The sequence below is a fragment of the Aphelocoma coerulescens genome, chromosome 23 (assembly GCF_041296385.1).
Source record: "Aphelocoma coerulescens isolate FSJ_1873_10779 chromosome 23, UR_Acoe_1.0, whole genome shotgun sequence".
Taxonomy (NCBI): domain Eukaryota; kingdom Metazoa; phylum Chordata; class Aves; order Passeriformes; family Corvidae; genus Aphelocoma; species Aphelocoma coerulescens.
This window is the reverse complement of record NC_091036.1, coordinates 5,055,607-5,074,485: the sequence shown is the minus strand read 5'-3', so window position 1 is coordinate 5,074,485 and position 18,879 is coordinate 5,055,607. Positions and strand designations below refer to the sequence as shown.

At 55.3% G+C, this 18,879-nt stretch overlaps 2 protein-coding genes and 2 long non-coding RNA genes across 23 annotated transcripts in view; 1 reads left to right on the top strand and 3 right to left on the bottom strand.

Moving 5' to 3' along the window:
* LOC138121866 (zinc finger MYM-type protein 4-like) overlaps positions 1–5,650 on the top strand; it is a 43,315-nt gene extending 37,665 nt beyond the window's left edge. For all 4 annotated transcript variants that reach the window (XM_069035790.1, XM_069035789.1, XM_069035792.1 and 1 more), the window contains one exon: positions 201–5,650. In XM_069035790.1, the coding sequence (XP_068891891.1) occupies positions 201–408 (208 nt within the window). In that variant the 3' untranslated portion in view covers positions 409–5,650. The remainder of the gene's footprint in view (positions 1–200) is intronic.
* Positions 5,651–6,014: 364 nt separating this feature from the next.
* Positions 6,015–10,787, bottom strand: LOC138122043 (interferon alpha-inducible protein 27-like protein 2A). 16 transcript variants are annotated; one of them, XM_069036156.1, is made up of 8 exons: positions 10,668–10,787; positions 10,353–10,407; positions 10,040–10,083; positions 8,225–8,275; positions 7,843–8,028; positions 7,094–7,144; positions 6,579–6,740; positions 6,015–6,333 (listed from the first exon to the last, which is right to left on the bottom strand). In XM_069036156.1, the coding sequence occupies exons 5-8, from the start codon at positions 8,012–8,014 to the stop codon at positions 6,206–6,208; spliced, it is 513 nt and encodes a 170-aa protein (XP_068892257.1). In that variant the 5' UTR covers positions 8,015–8,028; positions 8,225–8,275; positions 10,040–10,083; positions 10,353–10,407; positions 10,668–10,787; the 3' UTR covers positions 6,015–6,205. The 16 variants fall into 16 exon arrangements, with proteins under 16 accessions (XP_068892257.1, XP_068892259.1, XP_068892247.1 ...); XM_069036158.1 differs by having other exon boundaries at positions 10,698–10,787; XM_069036146.1 differs by having other exon boundaries at positions 7,843–8,033; positions 10,668–10,746.
* A 477-nt stretch (positions 10,788–11,264) lies between these two features.
* Positions 11,265–14,101, bottom strand: LOC138121945 (uncharacterized). Its single transcript, XR_011156307.1, has 5 exons — positions 14,038–14,101; positions 13,724–13,778; positions 13,422–13,481; positions 11,963–12,019; positions 11,265–11,503 (listed from the first exon to the last, which is right to left on the bottom strand). It is a non-coding gene; the product is annotated as an uncharacterized lncRNA (long non-coding RNA).
* A 532-nt stretch (positions 14,102–14,633) lies between these two features.
* Positions 14,634–17,829, bottom strand: LOC138098150 (uncharacterized). 2 transcript variants are annotated; one of them, XR_011146550.1, is made up of 5 exons: positions 17,449–17,829; positions 17,104–17,158; positions 16,802–16,861; positions 15,332–15,388; positions 14,634–14,872 (listed from the first exon to the last, which is right to left on the bottom strand). It is a non-coding gene; the product is annotated as an uncharacterized lncRNA (long non-coding RNA). The 2 variants fall into 2 exon arrangements; XR_011146549.1 differs by having other exon boundaries at positions 17,419–17,827.
* Positions 17,830–18,879: the final 1,050 nt, after the last annotated feature.

Genomic DNA, 18,879 nt, shown 5'->3' with positions numbered 1-18,879 from the left:
CTTTGATTTTCTTTGTTTCTTTATAAGCAACTTCTGCTGAGTGACCTGGAAACAACTTAACTGTTCCCTAAGAGGAAGGGGGGAGACAGTGTTGTCATCTCAATGTAACTTTGATTTCTTTGCCGATTCTTTCTTAAACTCTTGGTAAGATTGTAAATGCAGGCCAGTGTTCCTAAACCTTGTTTCATTTGTGTTGGCAGTTCTGAAAGCGTGAAGCAGAGGAGTGATGTGTTCTACCTGCAGCCCGAGCGCTCCTGTGTTCCCAACAGCCCCATGTGGTATTCCACATTGCCCATAGACCCAGGAACCTTGGACATCATGTTAACACGGATTCTTATGGTGAGGGAGGTACACGAAGAACTTGCCAAAGTCAAATCAGAGGACTCTGATATTGAGTTATCAGACTAACTGCAGTGGGGTATTTTCCTTTGAATACGCATCAGAAGCACCAAAATGTGAATACGTCCAGCCTTTGGAAAATGTGTATCAAGTAAGCCAAGATAATGTCACCTACAGGCAGATTTTGTACCACAGTGGATGTACAAACTGGAACTGGAAGGAAGCAAGCTGTGTAAGCTGCAAATCCCAACGTCCTGTGGCACCAGTCAATCCTCGGAACAAATCTAAGTGGAACTCACCTATTGGAGTGGTGCATAAATCCTTTATCTGTTTAGGATTTTTAAAAGTTGTGAGATATTTTTAAGGAAAATGGTTGTGTAAAATCTACCCTCACACTGTTGGGCATGGAGAGCTAGATTGTGGCTCAGGTGACTTCCCAGCCTGCTGGCTGGCAGCCCTTGCTGCCAAGGAACACGTGGAGATCCTCGAGCTCTTCCACAGGATACGAGAGAAAGGGGTGAGGTTTAGACAGACACCTTCTGTTATAAATACACCTACACATACACTTTTATAATTTTTTTTTTTTTTTTTTTGGAAAACTGGGATCAAATGTTAGCAAGGCAGGAGCCGCTGGCCATCCCAATGGACAACTCTGGCTGCTGTCAAGTGGTCACACAAGGCCAGACGCCGGCTCCCGCTCCGGGCTCGCGGCAACTCTCGCCCTGTTGGAAGAGGTGCTGTAGGTCAAACTTCCGAGTGACCTTTTGGAGGCTGTCCAGGAGGGGATGTCCTGGGCTCTGTGCAGAATCCCTTCCCCAGCCCCATAGCTCTGCAGTCTGTCCATATAACCCAGCAAATACTGTGGTGCACGGAAAGTTTATTTCCCTTAAGGCAGCTTTCCTTTCTCCTCTTTCCCTACTTCCTATGGTTTTGATTATTTTGTAAGGCAAATCTAGAGAGGGCTTTGTCATTTCAAACAGAAATACACACACACTCTTTCTCTTTCCACCTTTGCAACGCGGGCAGTGTTGTACAAAGGATGCAGTATTACTTCTGACAACAGAACTGTGGTAGAAAATGACCATGTGTGTTTTTATCCCGCCCCACCCAAAGAAATTTAGTCATAGTGTTGGAAATTGAAAGAGATTTTTTTTTAAGGCTTGGCTGTTACTGAGTCTTTTGGAAGAGAAAAGCTCCCATGTGGTGTTTAGAGGACAGGACATTATCAGATACTGTGTGTATCTCCGTTTTCTCAAATTCTAGGTGTGTGTTTCTGATGACCAGTGGTCACAAATTCGTTGGAAACCCAAACTATTTTTAAAGAAGAGAATTGTATGGTTTTTATCTAGCTCTGGTCAGTTATCCATCTTCTGTAACAGGGATCTGATATTTGAGCTTGTCACTAAAATTTCAAGAGATGAAAATCAACAGCCTTGAATAATATTTCCTTTTTTTTTTGTTTTCTTTTGTTTTGTTTGGTTGGGATTTTTGTTTTGTTTTGGTTTTTTTTTAATTATTTTTTTAGCAGTTACAAAAGTAATTTAACAAAAATAAAATCAGAAAGTAGTCTATTGACGTTGTGTACTCGGTAGTCCTGTCCCTGCCTGTAACAGATTTCACTGATGTATTTTTTAATACAGAAAATTATGTGAAAAGTAAAACCTGCCCCTGATTCTGTCTGACCAAAGCTCATCTGTGTCTGTCATTTCTGAGCAAAGGTTCTACTTCCTTCATGGCCTGGCATTCCCAGGGGAGATGTTTTGGCCACTCCCTGGCACTCGGAGGTTCAGGGATGCTCCTTCAGGCTCAGTTCTTGCTCCATGAACACCACCCTGCCCCTCCCCATTGTTACACTGAATAGTGAAATTGCAGGCAGAGTGGTTTGGACTGGGAAGGTTCAGGGAAAACAAAATCTTTCTGGAAAGATCAGTTTGTAGGGGATTGAAAAGGTCTGAGGTGTGTCTGCTGCACACAGCTGTGGCCAGAGCCTCAGTGTCCATAGCACAGGAATTCCTGTGTCTCCTGGGCAGCTGTTGGGGGTGTAGCACTCTGTCCTTGCCTGCTCCCTCCTTTCCTGATCCCCCCTGGGAATGAGCAAGGCAGCAGGAAGGGTAGGCTTTCCTAGGGTGGGGATGGTGTGAAAAATAATCCCACAGCTGAGTGTTCCTTAATAGACATTAACAGAAATATTCCCATAGAATAACTCAGGATGTTTGTACCTTATGAGAAACACTTTTCTTTCTCTGAACATCCTCACTGTTTCTTGTCTGGGAACACTTTCACTGAGGCCAATTTTTTGCAGGCACTTAGAACGAAAGATACTTGCCTTTCAGATTCTCTCAGCAAGGAAAGTGAAATCCCCTTAACTTTCACTTGCTGAAAGCAAAGCTGTTAAACCTTGTGGAAACTCCTTTGGCTTGGTGGCTGTGATGTGAGAAACATTTTATTGCAGTTCCATGGTAATAATTAACACAGTAAGTAGTTTTAGTTTCAATTTCACTTCTCCTTGGAGGCCCTTTGGCAATGGTCTGCTTTTTCCAGGGTCTGCCTGGGCTGTTTTTGCTTCGTGAGGGATTTCTTGTCAGCCCAGCTCAAGTTCACGCTGGCACACAAGAAGGATTATCTTGAAGGATTAAAATATATTTGTAGGTTATACACACAGGCTCAAAGTTCTGAACACAAACTTGTTTGTAATCAACATTTCTGATTCAGTTGCTGAGCACACAACCAAGGTTTATTGAGATATTATTTTAAAGAGAAAAATCCTGCTGTATCCTGCTAAATCACAGAGATAACTGGGCTGGAAAAGACCTTTGAGATCATCAAATCCACACTGATACCTAACACCAGACCACAGCACTGAGTGCCTCATCCAGTCTTTCCTTATACTGAACTCTCAGTGTGGACAGAGAAGCAGTAAAGATGGCTATGAGAAAGAAAAATAGAAAACTTTCTGCTACCAGGGTGCCAGCAGGTCCCAGTGCAGGAGGTGTGCTCGGTGCAAACCTGCTGCTCCATCCTGGCTCCAGTTCACTAAAGAAGGGAACTGGGGGCACGTTGAAAGCCACAGAATTAGGTGCAAAAGTTAAGTTAAATTACCTTGGGAATTATTCTGCTAACTACTGCTAAAAAAAAACACCCCAGGATTTCTCTGGAATAGTTTCCAGCTCCTCAGAGACTTAAAACAGCAGCAAAGTCCCTCATCACGTGTCCCCAGGTGGGCTGCTGGTTCAGTGCCAGGGCTCACAGAGGTGACTCAGAGGAATGTGCAATAAAGTCATTGGTTTTTTTGGTAACAATCTCAGTAACTCCCCAGTCCCTCGAGCAGTAGCTTCACTGTTGCCTTAACAACCAAAGAACCCAGAACAAATGCTCGTGCATCAAATGCTTACGGTGCTCACAACCACCTGGCATGGCTGGAGCTTTGCTCCCCTCAGCACAACAGGTTCCTCCTCATTCTTCCTTGACCTGTCATCCATTTTGAACATTCCAGAGGCAAAATTAAGATCTGCTGTCTTCATTAAAGAGCTGCTCCCTGGCAGTACTTTCCCTGTAGCATCATCAGCCTTGCAAGATGATAAGAAGAAATAAGTTTTGAGCAGTTGAGTTCCTGTGCATTAACTGTTGGGGGTTTTTTGGTGCCAAGCACCGAAAGTGTGTAAAAATCACAGACCATTGCTGAGGAGAAAGGCTAGAAAGGGTTTGAGGAGCACTGAAATAGGTGTGTTGTGCCTCTGAGAGCTGCAGGTCTTGTTTCACGTTGCCAGAGCTTCACACCTGCAGCAGGTGATGTAACAGAGGAGTCCCCACAGGATCCTCTCCTTTGCCTTACAGGGCTCAGCTGCTCCAGGGAAATCCCTTTGGTCCAGCGCCACGGCTGCAGAGTTGGGCAGGTAGGACTGACTCTGCTTTTGCATCTTCCCTGGGAGGAAACAGCTGGCTTGGAAACGATGGGGGGGGTCAGATGGTTCTGCACAATATTATTGTGTTTGTTTTGAAGTTGACCCCAGCCCTTTTTTAGGTGGATTTTTTTAAACTAAGGAAGAAATCACTCATTTAGTCTGACCACTGGCACAAACTTCTTCCAGCAGCAGAACTGTAGGAACTTGCTTTTTTATCTTCAGTTCCCCCACCACAATCCCAAGAAGCATTCCAGAAGTTTTCTGTTGTGTTGTGCTTGCTGAGGGAACAATTTTGGACATGCTAGGGAGAGCAAGTGGCAGAAGAGCTGTTGCAAGGTGCTGGGAAGGTGCTTTGAGCAGGCAGGTAATTGATGGTACGTGGCAAAACACTAATATAAATATTAAGTCCCTAAGATTCATGGTTTTGTATTCAAAACATCTCACTGAGGAGGTCCTTGATGCTCAACCACTGGCACCGGTGCTGGCTCTGCTCCAGGGAGTGTTGCACAGTTGCAGAATGGTTTTAAAAGTCATAAAGGCTCAAAGCAAAAAAGGGCAGCTTGGATTCCTCTAGCCACAGAACTGAAATGTCTGCTGGACATCACATTCCCTAAGCTGATGGATTTTCAGCAGAGATTCAGCTTTCATTAAAGAAACAAGAGCTGGGATACCTGACTTTCACCTGCCAGGTGGGAGACGGGAATTTATGACAATGAAACAGTGAAGTTGGACAGAGCTTTGCACCCCCAATCTCAAAATGCCATGGTTTTAATCTTGGCAGATCCAAGTGGATGTGGGCAGCACAAGCCACACACCCCAGCTTGGTTGTCTTGATTATTAGTCAGCCTTTGGATATGTCAACAAAGGGGCTTGGGCCTGCGAGTCCTGGGTCCTTTATCCTCTCTTCTGCATATTTATGACACAAACAGCCAGAGCAATTTGAAAAGGTCTTTGTGACCTGCTGGGCGTCAGGCTGCAGCTTTGGAGAGAAGGGTGAGGGTGATGGCACCTGATCTTTCTCCCCAGCTAAGCCACTGACTCATCCCCCAGCCCCAGCACACATTTCCCATCACTCCTGTTGGATCGATGACACCTCATGTCTTGTCCCTTCCAATCTGTACCTCGGCTGTACCCTCTGTAAATTGGCCAGACTTTCCTACCTCGTTAGGGCATTATGAGGCAGAATTCCGTAGGATGCTTTGCAGTCCCATGATGAAAGGTGCTATATAACTGCAAAGTGTTACTTCAGAAGATGTAACTAGGTCACCAGTGCATCATAACCTATATTAAACAGACATTTTCTTATATGAGAATTTATAGAGTTCAATGTATGGTATTATTACGTGAATTATTGAGACCCTCAAAAATAGTTTTTGTTTCAATCGTATCTGTATTCTCGAAAAGTGATTAAAAACCTTTAACCTTAATAAAAGAGTGCATCCTCCTTTCCTGTATGATGTTGGAATCTAAGCTTAAGAGCAGAATCTCAGAGATTTCAAACGGGGAGGGCTCATTTGTTTTTAAGCCGCTGTTAAAATTGCAGCTGATCACCTGCACAGCAACACCTGGTGGTTCCCACGTGGTGATCCCACTCACACCCGGTTTTGTTGCTCTGGTGTGGGCAGTAACTACACACCTTCCCCCAGCCGAGTGCAGGGGAACTGGTGGCACCCATCAGCGAGTGGGTCAGTCCTGGGGACTGAACATCCCTGTGCTCTGTCACCCTCTAATGCCACCATCACCCAAGAGCAGCAGCGACACACAAACACCATCTCTGCTGCAGGCAAAGCACCTTTATTGGCTTCAGGGCACTCGTTGCTCAGGAGAATCCAAAGCTTTTAAAAAGAGAGGCAAGGCTCTGAGGTGTCAGTGGGGGTTTCCCAAGGCTTTGGGATCAGGCACCTGCTTGGCTTCTCTTGGGTTCCTCATTTGGAGTTGTCTCCTGCTCATGTTTGTCACATGAGTTATTTTTTCTTGGGTTTGTCACTTGGAGGTTTCTTACACCTGGACAGCCAGGCACCGCTTGCTCCACCAACTGTGCCCAGGGCAGATGTCAGCCCAATTTTGGCACCAATAGAGAAACCTGCAGCTCCTGCAAAGACAGATCAAGGTGTGAAATCCCAGGAACATTGAGGCTGCCTGCCGAGGAACCGAGCACTGGGCACAGACAGCCAAGGGACTCCTGGGCAGGGAAAACCTGGAGAGTTTGGAGCAATTCACACCAGTGAGGACTTAAGGGACTGGTCTGGCTCTAGAGCAAGCCCAGGGTACAGCCCTGTGTTCCCTCCCGTGGAGATGGAGCCAGGGCAGCCCAGCTCCCCTGCCCTCCCCACTCACCGACCGACTGCAGCACGGCCACGGCGCTGCCGGCGGCCACTCCGCCGCCGTTGGCGATGGCAGCTGCCGACATCATCTTGGCAGCAATGGAGCCAGCGGCGATGCCAGCTCCTGTGAACCCCAGTGCGCCGATGAACAGCGGGATGCCAACCAGTGCCACTGCTGCAGGGAGGACAGAGCAGCGTTAGGGTGCTCTCTGTGACCCACTTCTCCCCCTGCCACCAGCACCAGAACCGGCCTCCCCAAAAGGACCCAGGGACCAGAGTGGGCAGTGAGGGCTGGGGGTGCAGGGACAGGGACACCCCACGGTCGGCAGGAGAGGAACGGTGTGCAGTGTGTGCAGGCAGAATTCCAGGCAGCAGCCAGTGCTGCCCCTCCTCCACCCTGGCTGCACCCCAATTCTCCCCAGCCCTGGTACTCACAGCCCCAGCCCAGCCCAGCCCAATCCTCAGGACCACAGGGGCTGGGACCGGGCAGTGAACCTGAGCGCTGCCCATCCAGTGCCAGACCCTCACCTGCTCCCACTGTGGCTCCAATGGCAGCTCCAATGACTTTCCGTTTCTTCCCTGGAAAGGAAAATGGCAGGAGGGCAGGAACGACAGGAGCATGGACAGTAAAGCTTCCCTGAGCAGTGCTGAGCACCCTGTGCCAGGCAGAGCAGGCTCCCAGTGCCAGCAGCAGCTCCTCCAGCCTCCCCCTGCCTTCATCTGCCCCCAGCCCCTGAAGACCCCTGGGAAGAGGCCACTGGTGGGGTGGGTCTCACTGCCCCCCCAGGCTGGGAGGAAAAGGGAGAAGTGGCACACCCTGGGGTGCCTACCCACCCTGCCCACCACACCCACCAACCCGGAACAGCACAGCATGTGCCAGCCGTCTGTCACCTGCCACCAGCACAAGATGAATCAAACACAGGCCATAACCAACTCACCTGCTGCCTTGCCAGCTCCTCCCTGTGTAGGGGAGAGGTAGCAGGGCTGGAAACACTGCGTGCTGCCATCCCTTCCTGGAGCATGGCAAATCCCAAGGCACTTGGCAGGCACCGGGCCCTGGCCCCAGCTGCACACCCACTACAGCCCCATCTCCAATGCACTTTTGCTTTCAGGGCACCCATTGTTCCAGCACATCCCCAGCTCTTAAGAGGGTGGCCAAGCTGTGTCCAGGGATGGTGACTGCACCACTGCCCCCCACGGGCAAACGATTCCAGTGCCCAATCACTCAGTGAAGAATTTTTTCCTGATGTCTAACCTAAACTTCCCCTGGACTTTACCTGAACCAGCCTCATCCTTGGCTTCATCACCAGGAGTTGTCTCCTCCCTAGATTCCTCATCTGAAATTGTCTCCTTCTTAGGTTCATCACTAGGAATCTCCTCCCCAGATTCCTCATCTGAAATTGTCTCCTTCTTGGGTTCCTCATCCGGAGTTGGCTTCTTCTTGGACATCTTGGCAGAGACTGCTGCACTGAGTGACAGCAGGATAGATGTCAGCCCAATTTTGGCACCAAGAGAGAAACCTGTAGCTCCAGGCCAGTGCTGCCCCTCCCTCACAGCAGCACCCTGAGTCTCCCCGGCCCCAGAACTCGCAGCCCTCAGCCTGGCCCGGTCCCTGACGGGGCTGGGACCAGGCAGTGAACCCAAGTACCGGAGATTTACCTTCTTGGGCAGCAGCTCCAGTGGCAGCTCCTTTGCCTCTGTGTCTCACACCTAAGAGAGAAAAAGGCAGGAGGGCAGGAGGGAGAAGAGGAAGAAGAAAAGAAAAACGAAGAGGAAAGAGACAGGGAAGGTGGAAAAGGAAAGGGAGCAGCGCTGCCCGTGCTGCTCACCTGCCCGCAGCGTTGCTCACCTGCCCGCAGCGTTGCTCACCTGCCCGCAGTGCCCGTGGACTGGAACGGGTCCGGTGCTCGCCCCGGGGCTGCCCCGCCCCAGCCACGCCCGGCGCGTCCCGCCCGGGCAGGAGGCAGAGAGCGGAGCTTTCTTTGGGGGGGCAGATACAGCAAGGGGCGCACGGGACAGAGGTGGGGGTCCCAGCCGGGCTACCGGGGGGTCCAGAGTGCAGGGCCACGGCAGACAACTGCGAGGGTCCCGGCGTGGATCCGCGGGGTCACGGCACGGCAGCCAAACCAGAGCCCAGAGCCTTGGTGGCTGTCGCGGTTAACCCCAGCCAGCCCCAAGCACCTCGCAGCCCCTCGCTTACCCCCCCCCCCCCCACACCCTCATCGTGACCAGGGAGAGAACGGAAGGGTAAAAGCCAGAAAACGCGTGGGCTGAAATAAACAGCTTAATAGAGAAAGCAAAAGCCGTGCACGCAAGCAAAGCAAACCCAGGAATTCATTCCCTGCTTCCCGTGGGCAGGCAGGTGCTCAGCACCTCCAGGAGAGCAGGGTCCCTTCACATGGAGCAGAGAAACACCATCAGTTCCAAATGTCCCCTCCTTCTGCCTCTGTCCACCCATTTTATGTCACATGCTCTGGGATACCCCATTGGTCACTTGGGGTCACCTGTCCCTGCCATGTCTCCTCCCAGCCTCCCACACACTCCCCAATCCCTCCCCAGCACGGCCGTATGAGGGGCAGGAAAGGACTTGGCTCTGGGCAAGCTCAGCACTAACAAAACACCTCTGTATCATCAACCCCGTGTTCGGCACAAACCCAAAACACAGCCCCAGAGCAGCCCCTGGGAGGAACATTAACTCTACCCCAGCCCGAAGCACCGCAATGGCCACCAGGACAGACCCTCAGGAGTCCTGAGGAAGAGGAAGAAAAATCAACCCGGGCCCCTCCCAGCAGGCCTGGCCTAAGCATACGGCTCCCCATCCCCCCTAGCCAGGGGGAGCACCTCAAGGAGGAGCAGATCCCCCAGACCTCACCTCCCTGCTGCCCACACACAGGGCAGCGCAGGCAGTGCGGCCACACCGGGCACCCCTGGGCCTGGACCCTGCCCCCATGGCCACCCCAGGCCCTGGACGTGCTGCTGGCACTGCCCAGGGAGGCCAAAGCACAGAGTGCTGGGGAAATACTGTTCTGCTTTGTTTACCAACACTGCTGCATTTCCTCGAGGTAATTAAATAGAGAAAATACAGGAACTGAAACTCAACTGAGTGTGGGGTGAGCCCTGAGGACACACATGGGGCACAGTACGGGACACACAGCACTTGTCAACCCAGTCTGTCACCTGTCAGCAGCACAAGGTGAATCAGAGTTTATAACAAAACCATCCTGCATGGGGGCCAGTGGCCTTGGTGAAGCCCAAAACCAGGCAGGGGCTGTGGGGAGCACAGGGACCAGAGTGGGGAGCAAGGGCTGGGAGGTGCAGGGACGTGGACACCCCATGGCCGGCAGGAGAGGAACGGTGTGCAGGGCTGCAGCAGCAGCGCAGGCAGAATTCCAGGCAGCGGCCAGTGCTGCCCCTTCCCTCTCAGCAGCGCCCAAAGTGACCCCGAGCGCTGCTCAGCCCGTGCCGGACGCTCACCTACAATTGTAGCTCCAATGATGATTCCAAGGCCGAGTACAAAGCTGAATACAATGACAAGTGAAAACCAACTTAAGAAGGAAAATGACAGAAGGGCCGGAGTGCGGGCACTAAAGCTCCTCCCGGCTGGAGCCCAGCGCGCTGTGCCGGGCAGGGCAGGGGCCCGGCGGCAGCAGCAGCTCTCCCAGCCCCACCCTCCTGCAGCCCTGCCGGGAGTAGAGGGGAGGAAGGGCAAACCCCAGGGCCACCGTGTCCCCCCAGGCAGTGCCACTGCAGGGCCCGTGCCCCCCACCCCACGAGCCCCCCAACTCACCCATGGCAGCCTGGCCGCGAGCGAGAACTGCGCAGGGTCCTCGGTGAGCCTGGTCCTGCCGGCAAAGAGAACAAAACTTTCTTCCGTGGGCAGTGGGTGAGGCCGGCAGCGCTTTGCTGCCCTGCACGAACGCCCCCAGCCACCGCTGTCCCCTCCAGGAGCCCCCGGCCACCCCAGGAAAGCAGAGACCCCTCAGCCCCCGCCCAGGCTCCTGCCCGGCCCAGGGCTCGCTGCTGCTCCGCCGGTGCAGCGAGGTGAGCAGCCCCCCGTTATCGTCCCCCCCTCAGGGAAAGGGCGCTGTCCCCAAACACCCACCGCGGGAGCGCAGCACCCCACGCCACCAACCCGTGCTGTGGGTGCTCTGCTCTGAGGGGCCAAGGGCGGCTGGAAAGTCAATGACCGGAGATATCCTGATAACGAATTTACGGGAAATGCCTAAACCGCTCCCTGAGTTTCATTCTCAATGTTTGCTCTTGATGTTGCGGTCTCTGCTCGAGCGGGGCTGGGAGGATCCCAGACACGGCTCCCAGGACCCAAGACAAGTCCCCAGCACAGCAGCAGTGGTGGGGCAGAGCATGTCTGGCTGGACCAGCACCCCTGTCCCACCCCAAATCAAACTGAGTGCGTGTCCTGAGGCCAGACGCTGCAGGGATGCACCCACTTAAGCCCTGGCGCTCTGCCGGTCCTGCAGGGCCGTGTGATGATGCTGCCGGGAGGATTTGCTGTAGCACTGCCGGTGTCCCAGGGTCTGGCAGGGCTGCCAGGGTTCAGTGGGAGCCAGCCCCTGGCTGTGCAGGGGAGCAGGAGCAAGGCTGGAAACGCTGCCTGCTGCAATCCCTTCCTGGAGCACGGCAAATCCCCCGGTGCTGGGCGGGCACCTCTGCCACAACACACACCAAGCACCACCACGCATGCATGTGCAACACACTTTTATTAAAGCTTTCAAGGAATTTATTGCTCAAGGAAATCCAAATCTTTTAAAGCTGCAGCTGGGGGTCTGCGGGGGCTTTCCAGAGCCTGCCATGGGAAGATAGGCTGCTTGGAATGAAGAAAAACTGCTTGGCTTTGGGTTGGTAACCTAGAGTTCCTCCTGTGGAGAGCATGGCATCGGCTGCTGCTTGCTGGGCAGAGTCAGGCCTTTTGTTTCCACCCTGCAAAGACAAACGTTTGATGTCCCAGAAGCATCAATGCTGCCTGCTGAGGGACAACCACGAGGCAGGGACAGCCAAGGGCTTCTCCTGGGCAGGGAGAGGCAAGGGTCTCCCTGGACTGTGCCGGGGAGTTGGCCTGCAGCAAGTTCTGCTCCTGAGCAAACCCATCCCTGTCCGCTGTTCCTTTCTGTCTCTGGCCACTGCTGCCAGGGGACACAAGTGTTGTTCTTGCCACAGAGCAGTCACCTGCCTGCACGGCCCCTGAGGCCCTCAGCCTTGACCCCTACCCCAGCAGGTCCTGACTCTTCCCATCACATTGGGGATTGATCCCTTTCCCACAGTTTGGGGAGATTTGGACCAGTGAGGGGTGAAAGAACTGGTTTGGCTTCAGAGTAAGCCCAGGGTACAACCCCATATTCCCTCCCAGCACAGCCCAGCTCCCCTGCCCTCCCCACTCACCAAAGTCAGAAAAGTTTTAAGACTCCTTGTGAGAATTCCTTTCATTCTTCATTATTGCTGCAGGGAGGACAGAGCAGCGTTAGGGTGCTCTCTGTGACCCACTCTTCCCCCTGCCACCAGCACCAGAACCGGCCTCCCCAAAAGGACCCAGGGGCCAGAGTGGGCAGTGAGGGCTGGGGGTGCAGGGATGGGGACACCTGTCAGAGACTGAAAATAGTTCATGCCTCAGACATTGATATAATGTTTTCAAGAAGCTACAGCCACAGAAACCTCCTTGAAGAACTTCAGACTGTAAGTCAAACTACTGAGATTAAATAAAGGGAAACTCATTCTTTCATCAACCTCAGGCCCGGGGAGAAACAAACAAGTAAACAAGGAAGAGAATGTGAGCCAAACCCAGCAGCCGTGCTAAGAATCATCCCCGGCGGAATTTGCCAGGTTTAAACAGACTCCCCCCTGAAACAAGGGGAGGGGGAGGTGGGAGGAGGTTTTGGGTGTAACCTCTGCTCAGGGACAGTGAACACCCATCCTCCCTTACACAAAGTGGCCCAGCTGTGGAACCCCCAACCCCAGAGGCCACATCCAGGGCACATTCACGTGAGAGGCAGCAGAGGGGGTCTCATAATCCATCAAGGATCTCGCGAAGTGCCCCCCAGAGCCATTCCTGAGGCCTGGCACTGCAGGGCTGCATGTGATGCAACAAACCTGGAGTCTGTTGTATGAGACAATGGCAAACTCACCCCCTTCCCCCCACCCCAGCCCAGGCAGGTGCCTGGACTGTCCTACGTGGCCTGAGCGTATATTAACCCATCAGATTCCACGCTTTTGGAGGGACCCGCACTACCAAGAAGACCAGCTGGAGAGGATCAACGGAGCATGGCTGGGATCCGTGGAGTGGTGATCTTTTCCTTATTCTGTCCCTGTCACCTTCTTTCTGTCCCACATACCTTTTCTCTATTTCTTTCTACTTCTTTCTTTCCCCCTCTCTTCCCCCCCTCCCATTCTTCCCTCCCTTCCGCCCCCCCGCCACCTCCCTTCCATCCCCCGCCTCCCTTTCTCGCTTTCTTTTTCTCTCCCTATCGCTTTCTCTCTCTCTCTCTCTTTCTCCCTCTCTTTCCCTCCCTCCCTTTCCTTCCCTCTCTTTCTTTCCATCCCTTTCTCTCTTTCTTTTTCTCTCCCTCCCTTTCTCTCTCTCTCTCTCTTATATCTGCCATCAAATAAAATCCATACTATTGACTGGCATATGGTCTCGTTTGCACCTTACCTCAGGCAGAGGGATTTCTAGGGAACCCTAATCATCAGATCTTAACAACACCCCATGGCCGGCAGGAGAGGAACGGTGTGCAGGGCTGCAGCAGCAGCGCAGGCAGAATTCCAGGCAGCGGCCAGTGCTGCCCCTTCCCTCTCAGCAGCGCCCAAAGTGACCCCGAGCGCTGCTCAGCCCGTGCCGGACGCTCACCTACAATTGTAGCTCCCATGGTGACTATGGCGACGATTGCAATAGTGACTATACCGGCATCTAAGAAGGAAAATGACAGAAGGGCCGGAGTGCGGGCACTAAAGCTCCTCCCGGCTGGAGCCCAGCGCGCTGTGCCGGGCAGGGCAGGGGCCCGGCGGCAGCAGCAGCTCTCCCAGCCCCACCCTCCTGCAGCCCTGCCGGGAGTAGAGGGGAGGAAGGGCAAACCCCAGGGCCACCGTGTCCCCCCAGGCAGTGCCACTGCAGGGCCCGTGCCCCCCCACCCCACGAGCCCCCCAACTCACCCATGGCAGCCTGGCCGCGAGCGAGAACTGCGCAGGGTCCTCGGTGAGCCTGGTCCTGCCGGCAAAGAGAACAAAACTTTCTTCCGTGGGCAGTGGGTGAGGCCGGCAGCGCTTTGCTGCCCTGCACGAACGCCCCCAGCCACCGCTGTCCCCTCCAGGAGCCCCCGGCCACCCCAGGAAAGCAGAGACCCCTCAGCCCCCGCCCAGGCTCCTGCCCGGCCCAGGGCTCGCTGCTGCTCCGCCGGTGCAGCGAGGTGAGCAGCCCCCCGTTATCGTCCCCCCCCAGGGAAAGGGCGCTGTCCCCAAACACCCACCGCGGGAGCGCAGCACCCCACGCCACCAACCCGTGCTGTGGGTGCTCTGCTCTGAGGGGCCAAGGGCTGCTGGAAAGTCAATGACCGGAGATATCCTGATAACGAACTTACGGGAAATGCCTAAACCGCTCGCAGAGTTTCATTCTCAATGTTTACTCTTGATGTTGCGGTCTCTGCTCGAGCGGGGCTGGGAGGATCCCAGACACGGCTCCCAGGACCCAAGACAAGTCCCCAGCACAGCAGCAGTGGTGGGGCAGAGCGTGTCTGGCTGGACCAGCACCCCTGTCCCACCCCAAATCAAACTGAGTGCGTGTCCTGAGGCCAGACGCTGCAGGGATGCACCCACTTAAGCCCTGGCGCTCTGCCGGTCCTGCAGGGCCGTGTGATGATGCTGCCGGGAGGATTTGCTGTAGCACTGCCGGTGTCCCAGGGTCTGGCAGGGCTGCCAGGGTTCAGTGGGAGCCAGCCCCTGGCTGTGCAGGGAGCAGGAGCAAGGCTGGAAACGCTGCCTGCTGCAATCCCTTCCTGGAGCACGGCAAATCCCCCGGTGCTGGGCGGGCACCTCTGCCACAACACACACCAAGCACCACCACGCATGCATGTGCAACACACTTTTATTAAAGCTTTCAAGGAATTTATTGCTCAAGGAAATCCAAATCTTTTAAAGCTGCAGCTGGGGGTCTGCGGGGGCTTTCCAGAGCCTGCCATGGGAAGATAGGCTGCTTGGAAAGAAGAAAAACTGCTTGGCTTTGGGTTGGTAACCTAGAGTTCTTCCTTTGGAGAGCATGGCATCGGCTGCTGCTTGCTGGGCAGAGTCAGGCCTTTTGTTTTCACCCTGCAAAGACAAACGTTTGATGTCCCAGAAGCATCAATGCTGCCTGCTGAGGGACAACCACGAGGCAGGGACAGCCAAGGGCTTCTCCTGGGCAGGGAGAGGCAAGGGTCTCCCTGGACTGTGCCGGGGAGTTGGCCTGCAGCAAGTTCTGCTCCTGAGCAAACCCAACCCTGTCCGCTGTTCCTTTCTGTCTCTGGCCACTGCTGCCAGGGGACACAAGTGTTGTTCTTGCCACAGAGCAGTCACCTGCCTGCACGGCCCCTGAGGCCCTCAGCCTTGACCCCTACCCCAGCAGGTCCTGACTCTTCCCATCACATTGGGGATTGATCCCTTTCCCACAGTTTGGGGAGATTTGGACCAGTGAGGGGTGAAAGAACTGGTTTGGCTTCAGAGTAAGCCCAGGGTACAACCCCATATTCCCTCCCAGCACAGCCCAGCTCCCCTGCCCTCCCCACTCACCAAAGTCAGAAAAGTTTTAAGACTCCTTGTGAGAATTCCTTTCATTCTTCATTATTGCTGCAGGGAGGACAGAGCAGCGTTAGGGTGCTCTCTGTGACCCACTCCTCCCCCTGCCACCAGCACCAGAACCGGCCTCCCCAAAAGGACCCAGGGGCCAGAGTGGGCAGTGAGGGCTGGGGGTGCAGGGATGGGGACACCTGTCAGAGACTGAAAATAGTTCATGCCTCAGACATTGATATAATGTTTTCAAGAAGCTACAGCCACAGAAACCTCCTTGAAGAACTTCAGACTGTAAGTCAAACTACTGAGATTAAATAAAGGGAAACCCATTCTTTCATCAACCTCAGGCCCGGGGAGAAACAAACAAGTACACAAGGAAGAGAATGTGAGCCAAACCCAGCAGCCGTGCTAAGAATCATCCCCGGCGGAATTGGCCAGGTTTAAACAGACTCCCCCCTGAAACAAGGGGAGGGGGAGGTGGGAGGAGGTTTTGGGTGTAACCTCTGCTCAGGGACAGTGAACACCCATCCTCCCTTACACAAAGTGGCCCAGCTGTGGAACCCCCAACCCCAGAGGCCACATCCAGGGCACATTCACGTGAGAGGCAGCAGAGGGGGTCTCATAATCCATCAAGGATCTCCTGAAGTGCCCCCCAGAGCCATTCCTGAGGCCTGGCACTGCAGGGCTGCATGTGATGCAACAAACCTGGAGTCTGTTGTATGAGACAATGGCAAACCACCCCCTTCCCCCCCACCCCAGCCCAGGCAGGTGCCTGGACTGTCCTACGTGGCCTGAGCGTATATTAACCCATCAGATTCCACGCTTTTGGAGGGACCCGCACTACCAAGAAGACCAGCTGGAGAGGATCAACGGAGCATGGCTGGGATCCGTGGAGTGGTGATATTTTCCTTATTCTGTCCCTGTCACCTTCTTTCTGTCCCACATACCTTTTCTCTATTTCTTTCTACTTCTTTCTTTCCCCCTCTCTTCCCCCCCTCCCATTCTTCCCTCCCTTCCGCCCCCCCCGCCACCTCCCTTCCATCCCCCGCCTCCCTTTCTTGCTTTCTTTTTCTCTCCCTATCGCTTTCTCTCTCTCTCTCTCTTTCTCCCTCTTTCTCCCTCTCTTTCCCTCCCTCCCTTTCCTTCCCTCTCTTTCTTTCCATCCCTTTCTCTCTTTCTTTTTCTCTCCCTCCCTTTCTCTCTCTCTCTCTCTTATATCTGCCATCAAATAAAATCCATACTATTGACTGGCATATGGTCTCGTTTGCACCTTACCTCAGGCAGAGGGATTTCTAGGGAACCCTAATCATCAGATCTTAACAACACCCCATGGCCGGCAGGAGAGGAACGGTGTGCAGGGCTGCAGCAGCAGCGCAGGCAGAATTCCAGGCAGCGGCCAGTGCTGCCCCTTCCCTCTCAGCAGCTCCCAAAGTGACCCCGAGCGCTGCTCAGCCCGTGCCGGACGCTCACCTACAATTGTAGCTCCCATGGTGACTATGGCGACGATTGCAATAGTGACTATACCGGCATCTAAGAAGGAAAATGACAGAAGGGCCGGAGTGCGGGCACTAAAGCTCCTCCCGGCTGGAGCCCAGCGCGCTGTGCCGGGCAGGGCAGGGGCCCGGCGGCAGCAGCAGCTCTCCCAGCCCCACCCTCCTGCAGCCCTGCCGGCAGTAGAGGGGAGGAAGGGCAAACCCCAGGGCCACCGTGTCCCCCCAGGCAGTGCCACTGCAGGGCCCGTGCCCCCCCACCCCACGAGCCCCCCAACTCACCCATGGCAGCCTGGCCGCGAGCGAGAACTGCGCAGGGTCCTCGGTGAGCCTGGTCCTGCCGGCAAAGAGAACAAAACTTTCTTCCGTGGGCAGTGGGTGAGGCCGGCAGCGCTTTGCTGCCCTGCACGAACGCCCCCAGCCACCGCTGTCCCCTCCAGGAGCCCCCGGCCACCCCAGGAAAGCAGAGACCCCTCAGCCCCCGCCCAGGCTCCTGCCCGGCCCAGGGCTCGCTGCTGCTCCGCCGGTGCAGCGAGGTGAGCAGCCCCCCGTTATCGTCCCCCCCTCAGGGAAAGGGCGCTGTCCCCAAACACCCACCGCGGGAGCGCAGCACCCCACGCCACCAACCCGTGCTGTGTCTGAGGGTCCAATGGCTGCCGGAAAGATCGAGGCAGGGTGCGTCGGGACAGTTAATTTTCGAGTTTCACTTTCTCATTAACTCTTTATGTTGCGGTCTCTGCTGGAGCGGGGCTGGAGCTCCCGCGTTTTCGGGGGTCGGACCCTGGGGGTGTCCCCGCAGGGAGCCCTTTCTCCCCGACCGCCTCGGACGGGAGCTGCGAGGGCTGCGGGGGAAGGACTGGTGGCTCCTCACGCCTGTGCCACGGCTCCCGCGGCTTCACGGGGCGTTTCCCGACTGCTGAAACTCCGCGGTTTTGACGACGCTCTCGAGCAAGTTTGGGAATCGTAGCTGAAGCCGCTCCGCCTGCCTCCTGTCCACCGGGAAGCCTCAAAAACCCCACCAAAGCCCCACTCTGTACCCCCCCCCCCCCTTTCTCCCGCTCCCTGCACCCTCTCTTCACCCCGAGCCCGCTCAGGGCAGGACGGTGGCAGCGCCCTGGGCCGGGGCGGTGAGGTGCAGCGGGTGCCGTAGCTCATGCGCCGCTGCAGCTGGTTGAAGGGGACCAAATCCAGTTGCAAATTGATCTGGTTCCTTTTTACCAGCCCCAGGGACGCATCGTCTCTCCGGAGGCGCCGTCTGGACCGTGCTGGTGATGGAGGCTCCCGGTGTGGGGGTCCCAGCCCAAAAATACATACTTCTTAACATTCCATAAGGCCGGCCGGCTCCATATGGGCATATGAAGAAGTATGTAGGGTTGGGAGGGAGAGGCGGGCGGCGCGGGGCTGGGGGCGTGGGGCACGGGGCTGTCCCTCTCCCGGCCGTGTCCCCCAGCTCCAGTGAGATCCTGGAAGGAGCCGTGGTGAAACCCGAGACCGGGCAGGGGCTGTGGGGAGCATCTCCTACCCAACCCCAGTCCCATCTTCGGCCTCTGCCTGGCGCAGCGCAGGTGGAGGCACTGCCCATCTGGCCCCCTGTGCCCGCAGCCACCCCGTGTTTGGAGGACAAGACAGAGCCGTGGCCAGCCTGTGTGCCCTGGACCCAGAGTCCCCAGGCAGCTGGAGGGTGCTCAGGCTGGTGTTTGGGTGGTGGCTGCCCTGTGTGGGTGATGGGATGCTCCAGGATGCAGCCAAAGCTCAGCGGTTTGGGCTGTGGGGGCACCTGGGGAGCTGCACCTGCAAGGAGATGGGGGCAGAGCCAAGGGCCCACATGGGCCAGCACGGATGGATGGCAGAGGTGGGCACCTGTGCTTGGAGCCACTTCCACAGGAGGAATCCCCCTCGGCCCTGGCTCTCGGCTTGGCAGGAGAACCCCCCCACTCCTCCTGCTGCTGCTGCTGCACTGGGTCAGGATGCACCAACTCACTCCCCTGCCACCCTCCCACCCCCAGGACATTCCACACCCCAAATCCCCCTGTCTGTGGGCCTGAGCAGTGGGTCCTG

Coding starts and splice junctions, on each gene's coding strand:
- LOC138122043 (XM_069036143.1), bottom strand. CDS start 9,023: ATGGGTGGACAGAGGCAGAAGGAGGGGACATTTGGAACTGATGGTGTT. Junction 8,276..8,938: donor GGGACCCTGCTCTCCTGGAG/GTGCTGAGCACC, acceptor TTTCTCTCTTAG/GTGTGAGACACAGAGGCAAA. Junction 8,029..8,224: donor TGGAGCTGCTGCCCAAGAAG/GTAAATCTCCGG, acceptor CACTCAGTGCAG/CAGTCTCTGCCAAGATGTCC.